The sequence below is a fragment of the Mobula birostris genome, chromosome 21 (genome assembly GCF_030028105.1).
Source record: "Mobula birostris isolate sMobBir1 chromosome 21, sMobBir1.hap1, whole genome shotgun sequence".
NCBI classification, from domain to species: domain Eukaryota; kingdom Metazoa; phylum Chordata; class Chondrichthyes; order Myliobatiformes; family Myliobatidae; genus Mobula; species Mobula birostris.
Window position 1 is genome coordinate 18306666 of NC_092390.1, and position 18693 is coordinate 18325358.

Below are 18693 nucleotides of genomic sequence, written 5' to 3' on the forward strand. Positions count from 1 at the left end.
CTAGTTCTAGTCTCACCCATTATGGGAAACATCCTCTCCACATTGACTCTACCTAGGCCTTTCAATATTTGATAGGTTTCAATGAGATCCCCCCTCATTCTCCTAAACTCCAGTTTTGTACATGCAAGGAGAGAGTGGACCTGACGTGGCTAGAATAGAAAGGGAAAATTGCATTTATAAAACATCTTACCACATTATCCAGAAATAGAACATCACATGTGCAGCTAAAATAACCAATGTTCCCTATCAGATCTGCCCCCTCCCTTGACTCTTTTAAGTCCAGGATCAAAACTTATCTTTATTCACTAGTGTTTGAATCTTCCTGATGTGGCTGATTTTTGGCTTGTGCCTAGGCTCATGTGTTGTTTATTTTTTGCCTATAAACTGTGTGCCTTGTTGTTTATATCTGTGTTTTTTGTATTTGTGATTTTAGCTACCTGTTATGGTTTGTACAGCACTTTGGTCAACATGGGTTGTTTTTAAATGTGCTTTATAAATAAGTTTGACTTGACAATAATCAAAAACAGGCAGAAAAATAGTGACAGAGAAGGGTAGACAGCGCAGAAATAAAACAGTAGGAAGGTTTGTAGTGTCTACAGTGGGGGTGAGTTGGTGGGTATGTACCATGGGCTATTACCGTGCTGTAGGCTGTAATTGGACAGTTGCTGAGATTGAGGAGGGAGAGAATAAAAGAAAATGCACTTAGCTATTCTTCAATTCAAAGTGGACAATCTTATCTGTGCTGCCCTATTAAAATCCATTTACCACATTTGGTGGTCAGTGGTGAAATAATGGCTATTTGAGCTGACTTCAAAGAAAAACTTCCAAATCCCTGTGTCAGGAGTTTTTGCCTTTATACTAATGTTTGTTTTTTCATTACTCCATTGCTCTCAGACTTTGGTTCTAAGGAAAATGAACATTTGATCAAAGTAGCACAAGGCAAATAGAGTGCCGGCAAACCCTTACATTTACAGCCATTTGGGTTATGGAAATTCAGTTTAACAAATCACTTCCCAAACATTCAACAAAACACAGTAAAGTTCACCCTCATGGATTTTTGGGGGAGAAAAATTAAATAAATGCACATTTTTTCCAACTTACTTTCCTTGACCAGAGCAGATGATGCAAATTCATATTATGGAAAACTGCATTTCAGCTCATTTTCTTGAAATACAACCCCTTACCCACCAAGGGGAATCACTTGCAGTTGAGTATTTGGTGCCTTCAGCATGCTGTGTTTTTCATTAACGTAACAGCTGATCCTCTACCTCATCTACTTTCTCACCCAATTTCCATATCCTTTTACACCCTTAGTGTACTTAAATATATTCAATTCTCAGCTCTCCAGGACAGACAGGTCCAAAGATTTTTGCAGTAATGAAGTTTCTCATGTTTACTGTTGTAAAGAAATAACTCCTTAACCTATGAACAGCCTCTTGGTTCTAGATTCTGATTATTAGATATGCCTGTACATATGGAGGAGTGTTTGGGAGACCAGCAGGATGGATTTGCTGTTTTGCTGCAGGGATCTTCTGCCATTTGGCAACACGGCTCACATTCATATTTCTGGCCCATGAACTGTTAAAGTAGTAAATATTTCTAAAGAACAGAACCCTGCCGTGACTTGAGGAGATCTTGCAATGAACATTGATAATTTTGCCTCCATTACAGTCACAAACCTTTGTTCCTTTTATGTTTATTCTAAGTTTCTGTATGTTTTAATGACATTGGTAAGTTTGTTTACTTTGCTCTATAATGGTGAATAGTTGTAGCCCTGTTCAAATCCCCAAGGGACAGTAAAACTCAGCTGGCAGATTAGTACAGCCCTACTGTATTTCCTAATATTTAACCAAATTCCAAAACAGGCTAGTAATCTGCTGTACATTTCAACTTTACCTAACAATCCCTTCAGAGGAACATAAATAACTTCTGCTTTTCCATACAAGAAATATTTACAAATGTTCCCATCTGAGAAGAGGTGAAATAAGATTCAACAAGCATGACTCTCAGCTGAAAACATTCAAATATTTTGTCACCATGACTAATTATAGATTCTGATATTTCCCAATGACATTAGGCTGGCTGGTCTGTAGGTTACCTAGTGTTAACCTTCTGATCTAAGGAAAAGGATCCCAAATTAAGGGAAATTTGGAAGATTACAATTAAGGTATCAGCAATTATCAGTCCTGTCCTGGGAGTCAAACTTGGCACCAAAGGTCACAGGCTTCTCTTGGCCTGTCCCTGGTTTTGGTAGGCATCTACATATGATCAGTCAGAGATAGAGTTGTGTTACCTGAGCAGTAAACACATTTATCCACAGCGCACATGCAAATAGTGATTGAATCTTCCCTCTCTGTTAGCTGTGGTCAAACCTGAGGATGCCCTTGCTCGTTTCAAGGAACTGATGCAGCACAGGAGGCTGGTAGAACTGACCAGGGCCCAAGCTGAAGACATTACTATCCTGAGGAATGAGCTAGAGAAACAACGCATGAGAACCTTCCCAGTGCTGACAGAGAAACAAGAACAAATCTACAATTAAACAGCTTCTGTTTCTGATCTACAAAATAATGTTTGGCTTTATCAGAAAATTAATGCACCTCTAGATAATCCAGACAGTTGTTCTACTTTAAATTGTTTTGATACAAAAATAAAGATGTTTGTTTTTCTCAGTTTGTACAGTTGTGTATGAGGCACTCCACCTGTTGTGTCACCTGAGGAACTGAGTTAACACACCCATGGTAAACATTTATATTAGCTCAGGCAGTTGTTTATGGATTAGGGAGAAGAAATGTTAAAGCCCGGTTTCTTTCTCTCAGACATTGATATTTCCAGCATCCATAATGTTACTTTTCTAAGCAGCTGTATACAGCTCCTGTGGTGAAAACACTGCCAGCTTGGCATGAAGCAGGGCAGTGTTAAAACACAAGCTACATATTTAATCATGATGTGTATTCAGCTTGAGAGGGACACAGAATCAGAATCAGAATCAGGTTTAATATCACTGGCATACGTCGTGAAATTTGTTAACTTTGCAGTCGCAGCACAATGCAATTCATGATAATATATAGAGAAAAAGAAAATTGAATTAAAGTAAATACATATTAAATAGTTAAACTAAACAAATAGTTCAAAAATAGGAAATAAAGAAGTGAGATACTGTTCATGGATTCAAGAATTCAGAAATCTAATCTGGAATTTAACACCTGGTTATGAGGGAGAATTGTCCAAGGTTGATTGGGGAATTAGAGTAAGAGATTTGTCACAAAATAAACAATAGCAAGCATTTAAAGAAATATTTAAAAATTCTCAACAAATGTACGTACATTCCATCGAGAAATAAAACTCCAAAGCAATTCATTTTTCTGTGACTAACTAAAAGCTCATTCTTGCGGGAATGAAAGTAGACCATCCCTTTGAAGTTGCTGTGGCACTGTGATTATGATTGATCATCCCAATTCAATTCCTTGACTCAGCTCTCCCCCACATCTCTTGGTCCCTATAGCACTTGAAGTCCTATTCACCTTCTCGAATACATTCCATGATTTGGTTTCAACTGTGTTCCATGATGGAGAATTTCACTGGTTCACCACTCTCATCCTAGTCCTACATAGTATACCCCTCAGCCTTAGACTGACCCCCCATCATCAGGAACATCACATCAAATCTCTCCAGTCCTGATAACATAAGATCCCCTTTCATTCAAGTTTAATGAATATGACTCTAATTGATCTAGTTTCTCTTTATAAGTCAGTTCTACCATCCCAGAAATTAGTCTGGTAACCATCTCTCCCTAGCAGGCACTTCCTTCCTCAGCAATACCATAAAATACTCAATACCAATCTATCACCATTCAGATAACATACCTCTACCAGATGAGGTGGATACTTTCACATTCCTCCACATTATATTGCATGTTCATACACTATGCCCAGTCCCTCAGTCTCCCGATCATTCTGGAGCCTCTTTGCATTCTCCTCTCCACTCACACCCACCCACTTTGCAGCATTGCAAACCTGGAAATAATTATATTTGGTTTTTTCGTCTAAATCACTAATGTATATTGTGAATAGCTGGGACCAAAGTACTACTCCTTATGGCAAATGCCTGGAACATGGAAAAAGATACCCATTTATTTCTGGTCTTTGCTGTCTGCCAACATTTACTCCATCTGTGTCAGTACTTTACTACTAATATGTGTTTTAATTTTGCATGCTAATCTCTATCCAGTTCTCTCTCATGGGCAGTGTTAATGGCATCTTCAAAAAGTTTCTAATTGATTGGTCAGGTGTGATTTGTTTTTCAATGATCCATGTTGATTTAGTTTAACCTGTCTTGCTATCCACATGTTTGATATTACAACCCCAGCAATTTTCCCCACCACCAATGTCGAGCTAACTGGCTGTAATACCCTGCTTTTTCTCTTTTTCTTAAAAAAAAATGTAGTGGGGGGGTGGTCACATTAATTATCCTCCAGTCCACTGTAGTTGTCCCGGAGGCTACAGAACTTTGGTAAAGCATCAGCATTGCACCTTGTGGCCACCTCTAAGTATTCTAGGAGTTGGATTATCAGTGCTTGGGGATTTATTGGCCCTCAATTCCATTAATTTTTCCAACCCCATTTCCCTACTAAATACCTATTTCATTCAGTCTCTCTGCATTACTACATCTTGTGTTCCCCAACATTTCTGGGAGGATACTTGATGATAGAGGTCAGGTCGACATTTGTCCCCCCAGGGCCGAAATGACCAACAGAAAGCAGCAGACTTTTTAGTTGATTGGTGGGAAGTCTAGAGGGGATGTCTGAGGTAGGTTTTTACACGAGGAATAGTGGGTGTGGGTGATGCCCTGCCAGGAATGGTGGTAGATGCAGGTACATTAAATATATTTAAGAAAATCTTTGATGGGCACATGAATGATAGAAAAATGGAGGGCTATGTAGGAGGGAAGGGTTAGATTGATCTTAGAGTAGGTTAAAACGTTAGCACAATATCATGGGCTGAAGTCTGTCCTGTTCTATATTTGTATCCTCTTTTGACTCAAGATTGTTTAATGTCATTTGTAGTGCATAAGTGTACAGCAGAATGAAATGTTACTCCCAATCCAATGCAGCACAAGTAAAACATAATACATAATTTATATACATAGATTGATTTTATGTCCTCTAAGTAACAGTAGGCACAGGAGTATTTGCTCATAAGGTGACTGACAGGAATTAATAAAGTAGTGGTATTTGAGGCATGGAGGGGTGAGTTAGTGGGTGGAGGTGTTAATCAGCCTTACTGCTTGGGGAAAGTAACCATTTTTGAGTCTGGTGGACCTGTCGTGAATCTGCTTGGCCTCCACCCGATGGGAGTGGGACAAATAGCCCATGAGTAGGGTGAGTGAGATCCTTCATGATGTTACTTGCACATTTCTGTATACATGTCCTGGATAGCAGGTAGGCTGGTGCAGATGATGCATTGGGCAGTTCTGACTACCATTGTAGAGCCCTCCTGTCCGTTGCAGTGCAGTTTCCGTATCAAGCAGTGATGCAATTTGTTAGGATGCTCTCTACTGCACATCTGCAGAATAACGCAAGTTTGGATGTGCACAGTCCAGCTATCTTCAGCCTCCTCAGAAAATAGAGGTATTGGTGAGCCTTCCTGACTGTGTAGGACATGTTCTGGGACCATGAGAGGTTGTGTGAGGTGTGCATTCCCAGGAGTTTGAAACTGCTTGCAGTTTCCGCTGCTGTGCTGCAGTTAAAGGAGGGTGCAAGTTCTTCTGAAACTGATAACCATTTCCTTTATCTTGTTGATGTTAATGAAGAGGTTATTTGCCTCCTCCTCCTCTCTGTGCAGACAGAACCAAAGTCTGTGGCAATTGCTCTGCCATTTCATTGTTCCGTGTTATAAATTGCCCCCTGTCTGACTGTGAGGAACCAACATTTCTTTCATCATTTTTTTCTTTTGCATATTTACCATCAGTTTTTATATGCCCTACAAGCTCACTTGATTTTACCCCTATCAATGCCTTTATCCTTTTAAACTCTCCCAATTGTCAAGCTACCTGCTTTGACTTGCCATTTTATATTTTCCCTCCTTAGATCTAATTTTATCCCTAATTTCTTTTGTAAGCCACTTCATTTTATTTTTGCATTCACAAGAATGATGTACTCCATCCATGCTGTCTTTAAAAGCTAACCACTGCAGATACATCATCAACCCTTTAATGTTTCCCAATCCATCACAGCCAACTCCTGCATTGCACCTTCATAGTGCCCTTTATTTAAATGAAGGCTGGTCTCAAAGTTAATTCCCACTATTCATCTTAAAAGATTTTTAATAAAAGTGGAGGTTCCATTTCATGACCAGCAATGCGCTGTTAAACGGATTGCACTTGGTTATATTTTATTGAGTTTAACTGTGACCTGTAACAAAAAGTCCTCACTGAGCTAATGGCATTGCATTGTATCCAGTGATCTTCCCCAATTCCATCCCCTTGAGAGAAGCCTTGAGCTCAATCATCATGCTGACTTCCCATTCTTTGCCTCTGCATACTTGCCCTGTCCACTCCTCAGCCATTAAAGTCGCCTATGAAATGTGTAATGTTGCATTGTTATTCTCTGCTGTAACATCTCCATGGGTCATTGCTGAGAAACACTGCACTGTGTAAAAACCTGTTCAAGTGATCTTGGACCACCGCAGGACAGGGCAAGTGCCAATCCACCGTAAATATCATCTGGATAATGCCAACAGTATCAATAATGGCTAGAAAAGAGTTCATGACACATAGCACTGTATTTTTCTCAAAACAGAAAGCACAATATACTTTAGAAAATAAAAACAGGACACACTTAGAACCCAGTGGAGCAGTCTTTATAATAAGGCATGTCTCATCGTGGCAAAAAAATGTTGAGTTCACAGGGTCACTAAAGGCTTACATCACAGTTCTGGGTGTTGTATTGTTGTGACAAGGCTGCTGATCCTCATGTATCTATGAAGTCCTCCTCAGACCTGTTGTAGTGTAGCAGCCTATCTTCCACAGCCAAGCTGTCTATGAGTTGAGTGAGAGTGGGCTTGTTATCAGTAGAAAGGGCCCTTTGAAGTTCGTAAAGCAAATTTTGGCTGCTCTTCCTCCATTTCTCTATCAGCGTCCCCAGTTCTGTCAAATTATTCTTCAAGAAACAAGAATCATAATGTTGGTATATTATTGAGAAAAGTACAATGTTCCTGCCTATGGTGCAAAATATCAGTAACTGATAATTATCCAAAGTACACATCTGAATATACATTGAACCCAGAAAATATAACAGCAATCTAGTGAGATTGATGAAAGAAACACCACTGTTCAAGTCTACAACGAAGGATAAGCGGGTACAATGGATAGTGTTTAGTGTTGGTTAAATTACATCCAACGTTACTGTCAAAAATCACTAAATCTTCCTCAACCCAAATACAGTCTTTGACACAGTCGGTCACACATGACTCTCCACAGGACCCCACCTAATGCCTTCCATCCTTAGCCATCAGTGGTGACCAGAAAATCACGTCATCTTTTTAATCCATTCCACACCTCTGGACTCCCCAGGATCTGTTCTTTACCCCTCCTGCTTATGTTCCACCTCTTTGCATCATCCACAAACAGTTTCAGTTTTAAAGAAGCTCCACATTTCCATAGCAAATATGACATCCGGGAGTGAATGAACAGAAATTCACTCCAAAACATCGGAATGACTACTGCCTTCCGTTCATGTAACAAACCACATACAGTACTCCAACCTCTCACAGTAGGTGTCTGATGTTGTACCAGACTGTCACAACCTGGGCATCATATCTGATCCTAGGTTAAATTTCAAATCCCTTATTTATGCCTTCATTTATGCCCATCTCTACAACCCACATTCACTCCTAGCTGCTTTCCCTACTTGACTCTGTAAACCTGTGATCTAACTCACAACAAATCTGACTCATCAGTAATCTCTGTACTCAATGACCCACAATGGCCCGGTTAAAGCTCTCATCCTGCCCAAATATATCCCAATCTTTTGAGATCTCTATAATGTTCCCATTAACAGCCTTCTTCATCCCAGAATTAATCAACTCATCACTGGCAGCTTTGCCTCCAGCTGCCTGGGTCCAGTGCTTTGGAATTCCCTCTGTAGATCTCCTTCTTTGACACTTATTAAAACATAATCTCTGAGACACTGGCCAAAGTTTTGATCATGTTTAGAACTTAATGTGGCTCTGTCCTTATTTTTAAATTTGCCAATGCTCTCATGCTGCAGCTTGGCTCGTCTTTGCTATAATCAGGGTGCCATTGCAGTAACAGTTGGTGTAGTTGGGTGGGGCCACATGAAATTGTACCCTGGTTTTAATAAATCTCAGTCTAACAAAACATTAATAGAACTGGTGGGTTTCCAATGGGTGGGGTGGGGGGGGAGGAGAGTGTGGTAAAGGCCAACAGCAATCCAGTCTTCTGGGTCGATTACCTACCTTTGTCCTATACATCTGAACCATTTTCAACCTGCGAAGAAGCTCTTCTTTCTTTTGCACTTCCCCTTGCAGTCGATTCCTTTCCTCAAGTAGTGCCTGATATTCGACGCTCACAGTCCCGGGATAACGTCTTGGTGACTTGGCTAGGGTCCAGGCGTTTCGCAAGGTTGTTCGGGAGGGTCCAGAACGCAGCCCTTCCCCTTCTGCATCTACTTCATGCCATTCAAGTGTCTTTTTGCAAGGGCTTTCTGTCTTCGTGCACACAACACTCCCAGCAGCAGAAGTTTCACCAATCTGTCTGATACCCAGGTCCATACCAGTCTCTGAACAGTTCTTACCCTCGCCATCACAGTCTACCTTTAATCGCTTTGGCACAATGAAGGGAGAATTAAAGGAACGCCGTGTTTTCTTCAGCCGCTCCCGGAGACTAGCACTCATTGGCTAACAGAGGGAGACATTAAAATTAATAGTATTGTGTTTGTAATTAAATTTACATTGCGCCACTGCTATTAATTACTTTCAGACTGGTCCCCATCCTTCATAAAGTCAGTTATGCATTCGTGGGCTCTCAGCTCCAAGTGAGTAGCTTACTGTCCCACTACTGAAATCTGAATGTAAACTCCACTCCAGTACAGCACCGAGGGAACTGCACTGTTTGAGGATGCTGCTGGGGGAAATACTATTGCGTAAGTACATTCAGAGCAAGTTTTGGCAAATAGTTCCAAAGGAGAGCCTCACTGTCATAGAAGCATAGAGATGTTGACCCTATCATAAAAGATCCAATGGAATCATTTTAGAGCAAAGTCTTGTGTCCAATACTTTCCTAACGCAATGTACCCAACAGACTGCACAAGTGGCGAAAGAAACACAGCTGACCGTTCATCTCGTGAAGGGTCTTAGACCTGAAACACAATGTTTCTCTTTTCACTTGTGCTGTGCTTAGTGCTTCCAACATCTTCTAGTTTTGTTTCAGACCTGCAGTTTGCTCATCCGATTATCCATGGATTATTTGGTTATTGTCATGCTGCTTTTGTGGGACTGCACTATCTACAAATAGGCTACCATTTCCAATGGTGTCCAAATTTCAAAAGACCTTAACTGGCTGAAAAGTGCTATGGGACATCAAGTTCATGAAATCCACAAGATTTTACAACAATGGGGATTGCAAATTCCTATTCAAATTTTCCCTTTTCAGGAATGTTAATGCAAGGATTAATACACGGGAGCAGGAAAATTGATGCTATCTCACAATGCTGGCTCCACCCAAGAGTGAGAAGAGCACTGGGAAGAAGCTGCAGGCCAATCACACTGACCACAGCACCTGCGTACATTCATTCCCTGTGCAAGGAGTAGTGCGTCAGAACTGCAGAAGGGAGCTGCTTACTTGCAGAGATTTCACAGTGTTTGACACTCACCGTTTTCACCACTGTGTTGGAATGAACTGGAGTTTGAACACTTGTGCTCAATTGGTCCGCAGACAAGGACTCGCACGGGGAACCAAATGTTACATTCTCCATTCTTGCACTCTGTTTCTCTACAATATAACAACACAGGTTCACATAGCAGTCCTCCACAATAGAGTACAATCCATACAGTGATGGGGGCTGAAACACTGACCTCTGCTAGGTCAGGTACTACCCAGTAGGTAAGCACAGAGCACATGCTCCTCCCTTACCTTAGAGGAGGGCTCAGGAAACTCACCTGCTTTGCAGTGATAGGACTAAACTAATAGTAAAGCAAACAACTCACATACCTTCACTTCAGATTCAACATCAGATAGTAGGTTTCAGACTGCAGAATTAATTTGCACATATTCAAAAGCTACTTCCAAATTACAACTGATTCACTCAGTTTATCAGATTTACAGTCTCTACTGCGAGGACCTCAGACCTGATATCGACAAATCAAATGTCTTCTACCCAACTGGCCCCTCTGTACAATATTGTACTCTGACAGTAAAGAACCACAAAAAATGTAATCCACATTCAATAACTCAGTATCTACCTCTCAGTAAACCTGACATCAATGATGAATTCCACAATGTTTTCAGTGTACCTGCACATCTTTTGTCTGAATGCAATAAAAAGGGTACTATAGATGAAGATCTGAAACTCTACACAAGGTTCCTGATTTATTGAGCAGCAATGATCCCTGGCTAGAAAGAGTGTCAAGGGATACAGCAGAATATAGATTAATTGGAAATTTGTTTAATCTGAACAAACGTAAAATGTAAATGGCAGGATCCTTCACAGCATTAATATTATGAGGGTTCTTGGGATACAAGTCCAAAGCACCCTGAAAATAGCAACAGAAGTGTATGTGGTATTAAAAATGGTATATGGCATGCTTGTCTTCATCGTTCAGCCATCATGTATAAAAACTGACATGGCAACATTCAGCCACATTTGAAGTATTGTGTGCAGTTCTGTCACATTTACAGGAAGATGTGGAGGCTGTAGAAAGAATGCAGAAGAGATTCACCAGGATGTTGCCTGGATTGAGTGTATTAGATTTAAGGGAAGGTTGGACCAACTTAAATTGTTTTATCTGGGGCTTCAAAGGCTGAGGGGCCACCTGATAGACATAACTATGAATAAAATTCTTTGAGACCTTTGTAGGATAAATGCTCAGTCTATTACCAGGGTGGAAATGTCAAATGCCAGAGGGCATAGGTTTAAAGTGAGAAAATGGAAGGTTTAAACATTTGAATGGCAAGTTTCTAAAAAAAAAAATATATATATATATACACACACACATCGGGAATGATGATAGGTGCCCAGAATGCACTATCAGGGCAGGTAATAGAAAGAGCTATTACAGCAATGTTCAAATGGCCTTTAGATGGACACATGAACAAGATGGGTACAGATATTGACCAATCAGAGGCAGATGGGATTAGTTTAAATTGATATTATGGTCACTGTTCTTACGCTGTACTGTTCAGTGTTACACACCTGGATCATTTGCAACAGATACCTCAAAAGGACTGGAGAAATATCACTAGTGCCCTTTCTGCAGAATTCTACAATCAACATCTACTTCAAGGCAAAGCTCCCTGGCCTTAATGTCAGTTACAATGGGATGACTCCCAAGGGTTAAGATACATTGCCCATTGCCCCCCCCACCTGTCTCCACTTGCCCACCGCCCCATCACCCTTCTCCATTTCCCCATCACCCATCTCCATCTCCCCATCGCCCCAACACCCACCTCCATCTCCTCATCATCCGTCTCCATCTGCAATCGCCCCAACACCCATCTCCATCTCCCCATCGCCCCCCTCACCCATCCCTATCTCCCCATCGCCCCCCTCACCCATCCCCATCTGCCCATCACCCCCTCACCCATCCCCATCACCCATCTCCATCTGCCCATTGCCCCCTCACCTATCCCCATCGCCCCATCACCCGTCTCCATTTCCCCATCGCCCCCTCACCCATCTCTATCTCCCCATTGCCCCAACACCCATCTCCATCTCCCCATCACCCGTCTCCATCTCCCCATCACCCCCCTCACCCATCCCCACCTCCCCATCGCCCCCCTCACCCATCCCCATCTGCCCATCACCCCCTCACCCATCTCCATTTCCCCATCGCCCCCTCACCCATCTCCATCTCCCCATCACACATCCCCATCTGCCCATCACCCATCTCCATTTCCCCATCATCCGTCTCCATCTCCCCAACACCCGTCTCCATCTCCCCATCGCCCGACTCCATCTGCCCATCGCCCGTCTCCATCTGTCCATCGCCCGTCTCCATCTGCAATCGCCCCAACACCCATCTCCATCTCCCCATCGCCCCAACACCCGTCTCCATCTCCCCATCGCCCGTCTCCAACTCCCCATCACGTCTCCATCTGCAATTGCCCCAACACCCGTCTCCATCTCCCCAACACCCATCTCCATCTCCCCATCGCCCCAACACCCATCTCCATCTCCCCATCGCCCCAACACCCATCTCCATCTCCCCATCACCCCCCACCCATCCCCATCTCCCCCCTCACCCATCCGCCCATCACCCCCTCACCCATCCCCATCACCAGCTCCCCGTCACCCCCTCACCCATCTCCATTTGCCCATCACCCATCTCCATTTCCCCATCGCCCGTCCCCATCTGCCCATCACCCGTCTCCATCTGCCCGTCACCCATCTCCAGCTCCCCGTCGTTAGCGGTGGACCAATCAATTCAAAGAGAGAGAAAGAGCTTCACACACATCAGGGAGAAGAGTTTAAAGAACAAGCATTTTGCGGGGATCGGCACATTAGCGGTGGACCAATCGATTCATGATTCATTAGCAGGAGAAAATAAAAGTAAGGCAGGGTCAAAGCAGAGCGGCTATTGGGTGAGTGGACTAGTATAGGAGTGGGAACTTGAGGCTTTGGGGAGGAGGCACAGGGGGTAAATAGCAGGTAAGGCATTTGTAACGGTTGAATAAAAAGTCACTAAATTACAGCTAATTAAAGTAGGGATGATGCAGGATCAGGTTGTGTACTGCAGCTGTGTGACATGGGCGCTGATGGACCCCATTGTGGTCCCTGGTAACCACATCTGTAGCAAGTGTTGGCTGCTTGAGGAACTCAGACTCAAAGGTGATGACCAGGAATCTGAGCTTCAAACACTGCAGCACATCAGGGACAGGGAGAGTTACCTGGATTCTCTGTTTCAGGAGGGAGTCACACCCATTAGATTAGCTGATTCAAATTTGGTCTGTGGTCAGGGACAAGAGGTGTGACTGCGAGTGAGGTGGATAGTGGAATCCAAGAGACAGTGTTGGAGCAGCCTCAGCCCTTGAGCTTGTCCAACAGGTCTGAGATTCTTGCTCTCTGTGTGGATGAGAGTGGAGGCTACAGGAAGGATTAGCAACCTAACTGTACCACTGTAGTTCAGGGAGCCATTCAGAGGGGAGAGATAAGAGAATTGTAGAGGTAATTGGGGATAGTATAGTCAGGGGAAGAAACAGAGTTCTCTGTCACAAGGTTAGAGTGCTGCGAAGGCTGTGATGCCTCCTTGTGCCTGGGTTCAGGACATCTTATCTGACCTGCAGGGAAATTTGCAGTGGGAGGAGAAAGATCCAGTTGTCATGGTCCATGTGGGTACCAACGACATAGGTAGAATGAGGAAAGAGGTTCTGCTGAGGGAATTTGAGCAGTTAGCGACTAAATTAAAAAGCAGAACCAAAAAACCACGTGCAAAATGGCATAGGGTCAAGAAGATTAGAGAGTTAAATGTGTGGCTCGAGGATTGGTGTGGGAGAAATGGGTTTGAATTCATGGGAAATTGGCACCAGTATTGGGGAAGGAGGGAGCTGTACCAATGGGATGGGCTCCACCGGAACCGTGATGGGACCTGGATCCTAGCAAATCGCATAACTAGGGCTGTGGATAGAGCTTTAAAATAAATAGTATGGGGGTGGGTTCAACAGATTGGAGAAGTATGGATAAAGTAAAAAAGTGTGGATAAAGATAAAGAAAAAGATTTTTAAAAAAGAGAAAATTAAGAGTGGAGTGAAGCAAAGTCAAGTGCAAAAGAGTAAGATTACAAGATTTCAAAAGCACAATGTGTGTAAGGGCACTTTATTTGAATGCCTACAGAATTCATAGAAACATAGAAAATAGGTGCAGGAGTAGGCCATTCGGCCCTTTGAGCCTGCCCCGCCATTTATTATGATCATGGCTGATCACCCAACTCAGAACCCCGCCCCAGCCTTCCCTCCCTACCCCCTGACCCCCGTAGCCACAAGGGCCATATCGAACTCCCTCTTAAATATGGGAATAATTCAAAACAAGGTCAGTGAATTCGTGGCACAAAACAGTACAAAGAGGTTTGATATAGTAGCCATTACAGATACGTGGTTGCAGGATGGAGAGGATTGGGAATTAAATATCCAAGGATATCAGGTAATCCAAAAGGATAGGCAGGAAGGTAAGGGAGGTGGGGTAGCACTGTTAACTAAGGATGAGATCAGGGCGATAGTGAGAGATGATACAAGATCTAAGGAGCAGAATGTTGAATCCATCTGGGTCGAGATTAGGAATAGTAAAGGGAAAAAAATCACTGGTGGGAGTTGTCTAACGGCCATCGAATAACATTACACTGCCACAAGTAATAAACCGAGAAATATCTAAGGCATGCAAGAATGGAACAGCAGTTATCATGGGGGACTTTAACTTGCACATAGATTGGGTGAATCAAGTTGATCGAGGCAGTCTTGAGGAGGACTTCATAGAATGCATCTGTGATGGCTTTCTTGAATAGCATGTTACTGAACCTACAAGGGAACGTGCTATCTTAGATCTTGTCCTGTGCAATGAGACAGGTGAAATTGTAGTTAAGGATCTTCTTGGAAAGACTGAGTGCAATAGTTCGATTGAAAACCGGTGTATTATGCCTAAACAATGGAGACTACAATAGGATGAGGGAGGATTTGGCTAGTGTGGACTGGGAACACAGGCTGTATGGTGGGACAGCTGAGGAACAATGGAAAACATTCAAAGAGATTTTTCACGGTGCTCAACAGAAGTATATTCTAGTTAAAAGCAAGGACAGTAAGGGTGGGGAGAACCAGCCTTGGATAACTAAGGAAATAAAAGAAGGCATCAAACTAAAAGCAGGCCAGGCAGCATCTCTCAAACTTCCGCTAATGCCCCACCTCCCCCTGTACCCCATCTGTTATTTATTTATACACACATTCTTTTTCTCTCTCTCCCTTTTCTCCCTCTGTCCCTCTCACTATACCCCTTGCCCATCCTCTGAGCATCCCCCCCCCCTTTTCTTTCTCCCTAGGCCTCCTATCCCATGATCCTCTCATATCCGTTTTGCCAATCATCTGTCCAGCTCTTGGCTCCATCCCTCCCCCCCCCCCTTCTCCTATCATTTTGGATCTCCCCCTTCCCCTCCCACTTTCAAATCTCTTACTAGCTCTTCTTTCAGTTAGTCCTGATGAAGGGTCTCGGCCCGAAACGTCCACTGTACCTCTTCCTAGAGATGCTGCCTGGCCTACTGCATTCATCAACAACTTTTAAGTGTGTTGCTTGAAATTCCAGCATCTGCAGATTTCCTTGTGTTTGCGCATCATACTAAAAGCTTGTGCATACAAAGCCACCAAGAGTAGCGGGAAACTGGAAGATTGGGAAAACTTTAAAAAGCAACAAAGAATCACTAAGTGAGCAATAAAGAAAGGGAATCTAGATTATTAAAATAAATTAGCACAAACTATAAAAACAGATAGTAAAAGTTTTTATAATTATATAAAGTGGGAAAGGGTGATTCAAGTGAATGTAGGTCCCTTGGGGGACGAAAAGGGGGAATTGATATTGGGTAATGAGGAAATGACCAAGGCATTGAATGATTATTTTGTGTTGGTCTTCACAGTGGAAGACGCATCTAACATGCCACGAAGAGATATTATGAATGTGATGGGAGGTGAGGACTTCGATACAACAGCTATCACTAAAAAGGTAGTGCTGAGAAAACTTGTGGGCCTGAAGATAGCTAAGTCCCCTGGTCCTGATGGAATACATCCCAGGGTGCTGAAAGAAATGGCACAAGTTATAGTCGAGGCTTTGTTGATAATTTACTAAAATTCTCTGGACACTGGGCAGGTCTCGGCGGATTGGAAGATGGTGAATGTCACGCCACTGTTCAAAAAAGGATATAGGCAAAAGACGGGAAGCTATAGGCCAGTTAGTTTAACATCTGCAGTTGGGAAGATGCTTAATGATTAAAGAAGAAATAGTGAGGCATCTGGAAAGAAATGGATCCATCAGGCAGATGCAGTATGGATTCAGCAAAGGCAGGTCCTGTTTGACAAACTTACTGGAGTTCTTTGAGGATATAACAAGCGCAGTGGATAGAGGGGAACAGATGGACGTTACTTACTTGGATTTCCAGGTGTTCGATAAGGTGCCGCATAAAAGACATCCATAAGATAAGGATACATAGAGTTGGGGGTGATGTATTAGCATGAATAGAGGATTGGCTAACTAATAGAAAGCAGAGAGTTGAGATACATAAGCATTACTCTGGTTGGCAATCAGTGGTGAGTGGTGTGCCATAGTGGTCGGTGCTGGGCCTGCAACTGTTCACAATATACATTAATGATCTGGGAAAGGGGACCAAGTGTAGTGTATCTAAGTTTGCTGATGATACTAAATTGAGTGTAAAAGCAAATTGTGCAGAAGATACAAAGAGTCTACAGAGGGATATAGATAGGTTAAGTGAGTGGGCAAGGGTCTGGCAGATGGAATACGTTGGTAAATGTGAGGTCATCCACTTTGGAAGGAAAAATGAAAGAGCACATTATTATTTAAATGGTAAAAAATTGCAGCATGCAGCTATGCAGAGGGACTTGGGAGTGCTTGTGCATAAATCACTAAAGGTTGGTTTGCAGGTGCAGAAGGCTATCAAGAAAACAAATGGAATATTGCCCTTCATTGCTAGAGGGATTGAATTTAAGAGTAGGGAGGTTATGCTGCACTTGGAGTACCGTGCACAGTTCTGGTTTCCTTACTTGAGGAAGGATATACCAGCTTTGGAGGCAGTGCAGAGGAGGTTCACCAGATTGATTCTGAAGATGAGGGGGTTAGACTATGAGGAGAGATTGAGTCACCTGGGACTGTAATCACTGAAATTCAGAAGAATGAGAGGAGATCTTATAGAAACATATAAAATTATGAAACGGATAGATAAGATAGAGGCAGGAAAGTTGTTTCCTCTGGTGGGCAAGACTGGAACTAGGGGACATAGCCTCAAGATTCGGGGGAGTAGATTTTGGACAGAAACGAGGAGGAACTGCTTTTCCCAGAGAGTGGTGAAACTGTGGAATTCTCTGCCCAATAAAGCAGTGGAGGCTACTTCGGTAAATATATTTAAGACAAGGTTGGATAGGTTTTTGCATAGTAGGGGAATTAAGAGTTATGGGGAAAAGGCAGGTAGATGGAGATGCATCCATGGCCCGATCAGCATCCCCCCCCCCACACCGATCTCCATCTTTCCATCTGTATCCCCACCCATCTTCATCTACCCATCAACACCCCACCTGTCTCCCTCCTCACCCGTCACCCCCCCACACCCATCTCCATCTGCCCATCACCCCCAAACCTGTCTCCATCTTTGTCCGTCCCCCCCACCCGTCTCCCTCCTCACCTGTCACCCCCCACACATCTATCTCCATCTCTCTGTCTGCCCCCCTACACCCATCTCCAGCTCTCCATCTGCCCCCCATACCCATCTCCATCGCTCCATCGGCCCCCACACCCGTCTCCATCTGTCCGTCACCCCCCCACACCCGTCTCCATCTGTCCGTCACCCCCCCACACCCGTCTCCATCTGCCGTTTACCCCCACACCCGTCTCCATCTGTCCGTCACCCCCCCACACCCGTCTCCATCTGTCCGTCACCCCCCCACACCTGTCTCCATCTATCTCCTTGACAGCTCCTCCCTCAACCACCCATTTCACTCCTCCATAATGTCTCCCTTCCCCTCTATGACCATCCTTCTGCCTCTATAGAGGCCGCTCGGCCCCGAGGGGCCCAGGAGTTTAGTTTTTGCTTCATGCACTCTGAGCTTTGCCGGGGAGGGAATTCCGAGGATGGTCTCAAAGCCTAACCGTACCGATTTCAAAGAATCTCAAGACCGGGGGCGGGGGAGGCGGACAGAGCCTGGAGAGCACAGCAGAGCCCCGGGGTGGAGTTCAGCGTAAACCCCCTGACGGGGCCAGAGTCCTCAGAGGAGCTCCGGGGATGGGGCCGGTGGTCGCCGGCGGCCAGTAGGTGAGGAAAGGGAGTGGAAAGAGAGGGAGGAATGGGGCGAGCGGCCGGGACCGAACCTCCACCCTGGGGAGCCGCCGCGAGGGGGAAGCGGACACCCGTTACCATGGCTCCTGCATTCGTACCCACCGTTTCCCGCTCAGCGACACCAACGACTGCGCCTGCGCAGGACTCTCGCTAAGCTCTCTGGGACTTGTAGTCTTATTATCTCATGTTTGCGTCAGTTCCGTAGTGCCGGCCGCCGGCTTCGGACTTCAGGCGACAACGTTACACGGATAGAGGAGATCGGTGGTTAACTAAGGGGGTGTTAGTGCCCAGTTTCACAGCTGTGGCAGGGCGCTGTGCCTCAGTACCACCGGCCTGCGGGGCAGAGTCCCCTCTGCCCTTCCCTCAGTACCATCGGCCTGCGGGGCAGAGTCCCCTGTGCCCTTCCCTCAGTGCCACCGGCCTG

General features: G+C 44.1%; 2 protein-coding genes across 5 annotated transcripts in view; one reads left to right on the forward strand and one right to left on the reverse strand.

Moving 5' to 3' along the window:
- The window catches only part of cfap43 (cilia and flagella associated protein 43), a 98867-nt gene extending 96198 nt beyond the window's left edge, over positions 1-2669 (forward strand). Inside the window, exon 33 of the mRNA XM_072239068.1 lies at positions 2361-2669. Within this exon, the coding sequence (XP_072095169.1) occupies positions 2361-2539 (179 nt within the window). The 3' untranslated portion in view covers positions 2540-2669. The remainder of the gene's footprint in view (positions 1-2360) is intronic.
- A 495-nt stretch (positions 2670-3164) lies between these two features.
- Positions 3165-18397, reverse strand: sfr1 (SWI5-dependent homologous recombination repair protein 1). 4 transcript variants are annotated; one of them, XM_072239070.1, is made up of 4 exons: positions 18372-18397; positions 9890-10008; positions 8475-8915; positions 3165-7156 (listed from the first exon to the last, which is right to left on the reverse strand). In XM_072239070.1, exons 2-4 carry the CDS (start codon positions 9989-9991, stop codon positions 6968-6970), a joined length of 732 nt encoding a protein of 243 aa, XP_072095171.1. In that variant the 5' UTR covers positions 9992-10008; positions 18372-18397; the 3' UTR covers positions 3165-6967. The 4 variants fall into 4 exon arrangements, with proteins under 4 accessions (XP_072095171.1, XP_072095173.1, XP_072095172.1 ...); XM_072239072.1 differs by lacking the exon at positions 18372-18397 and adding an exon at positions 18348-18354; XM_072239071.1 differs by lacking the exon at positions 18372-18397 and adding an exon at positions 18088-18326.
- Between the last annotated feature and the right edge of the window lie 296 nt (positions 18398-18693).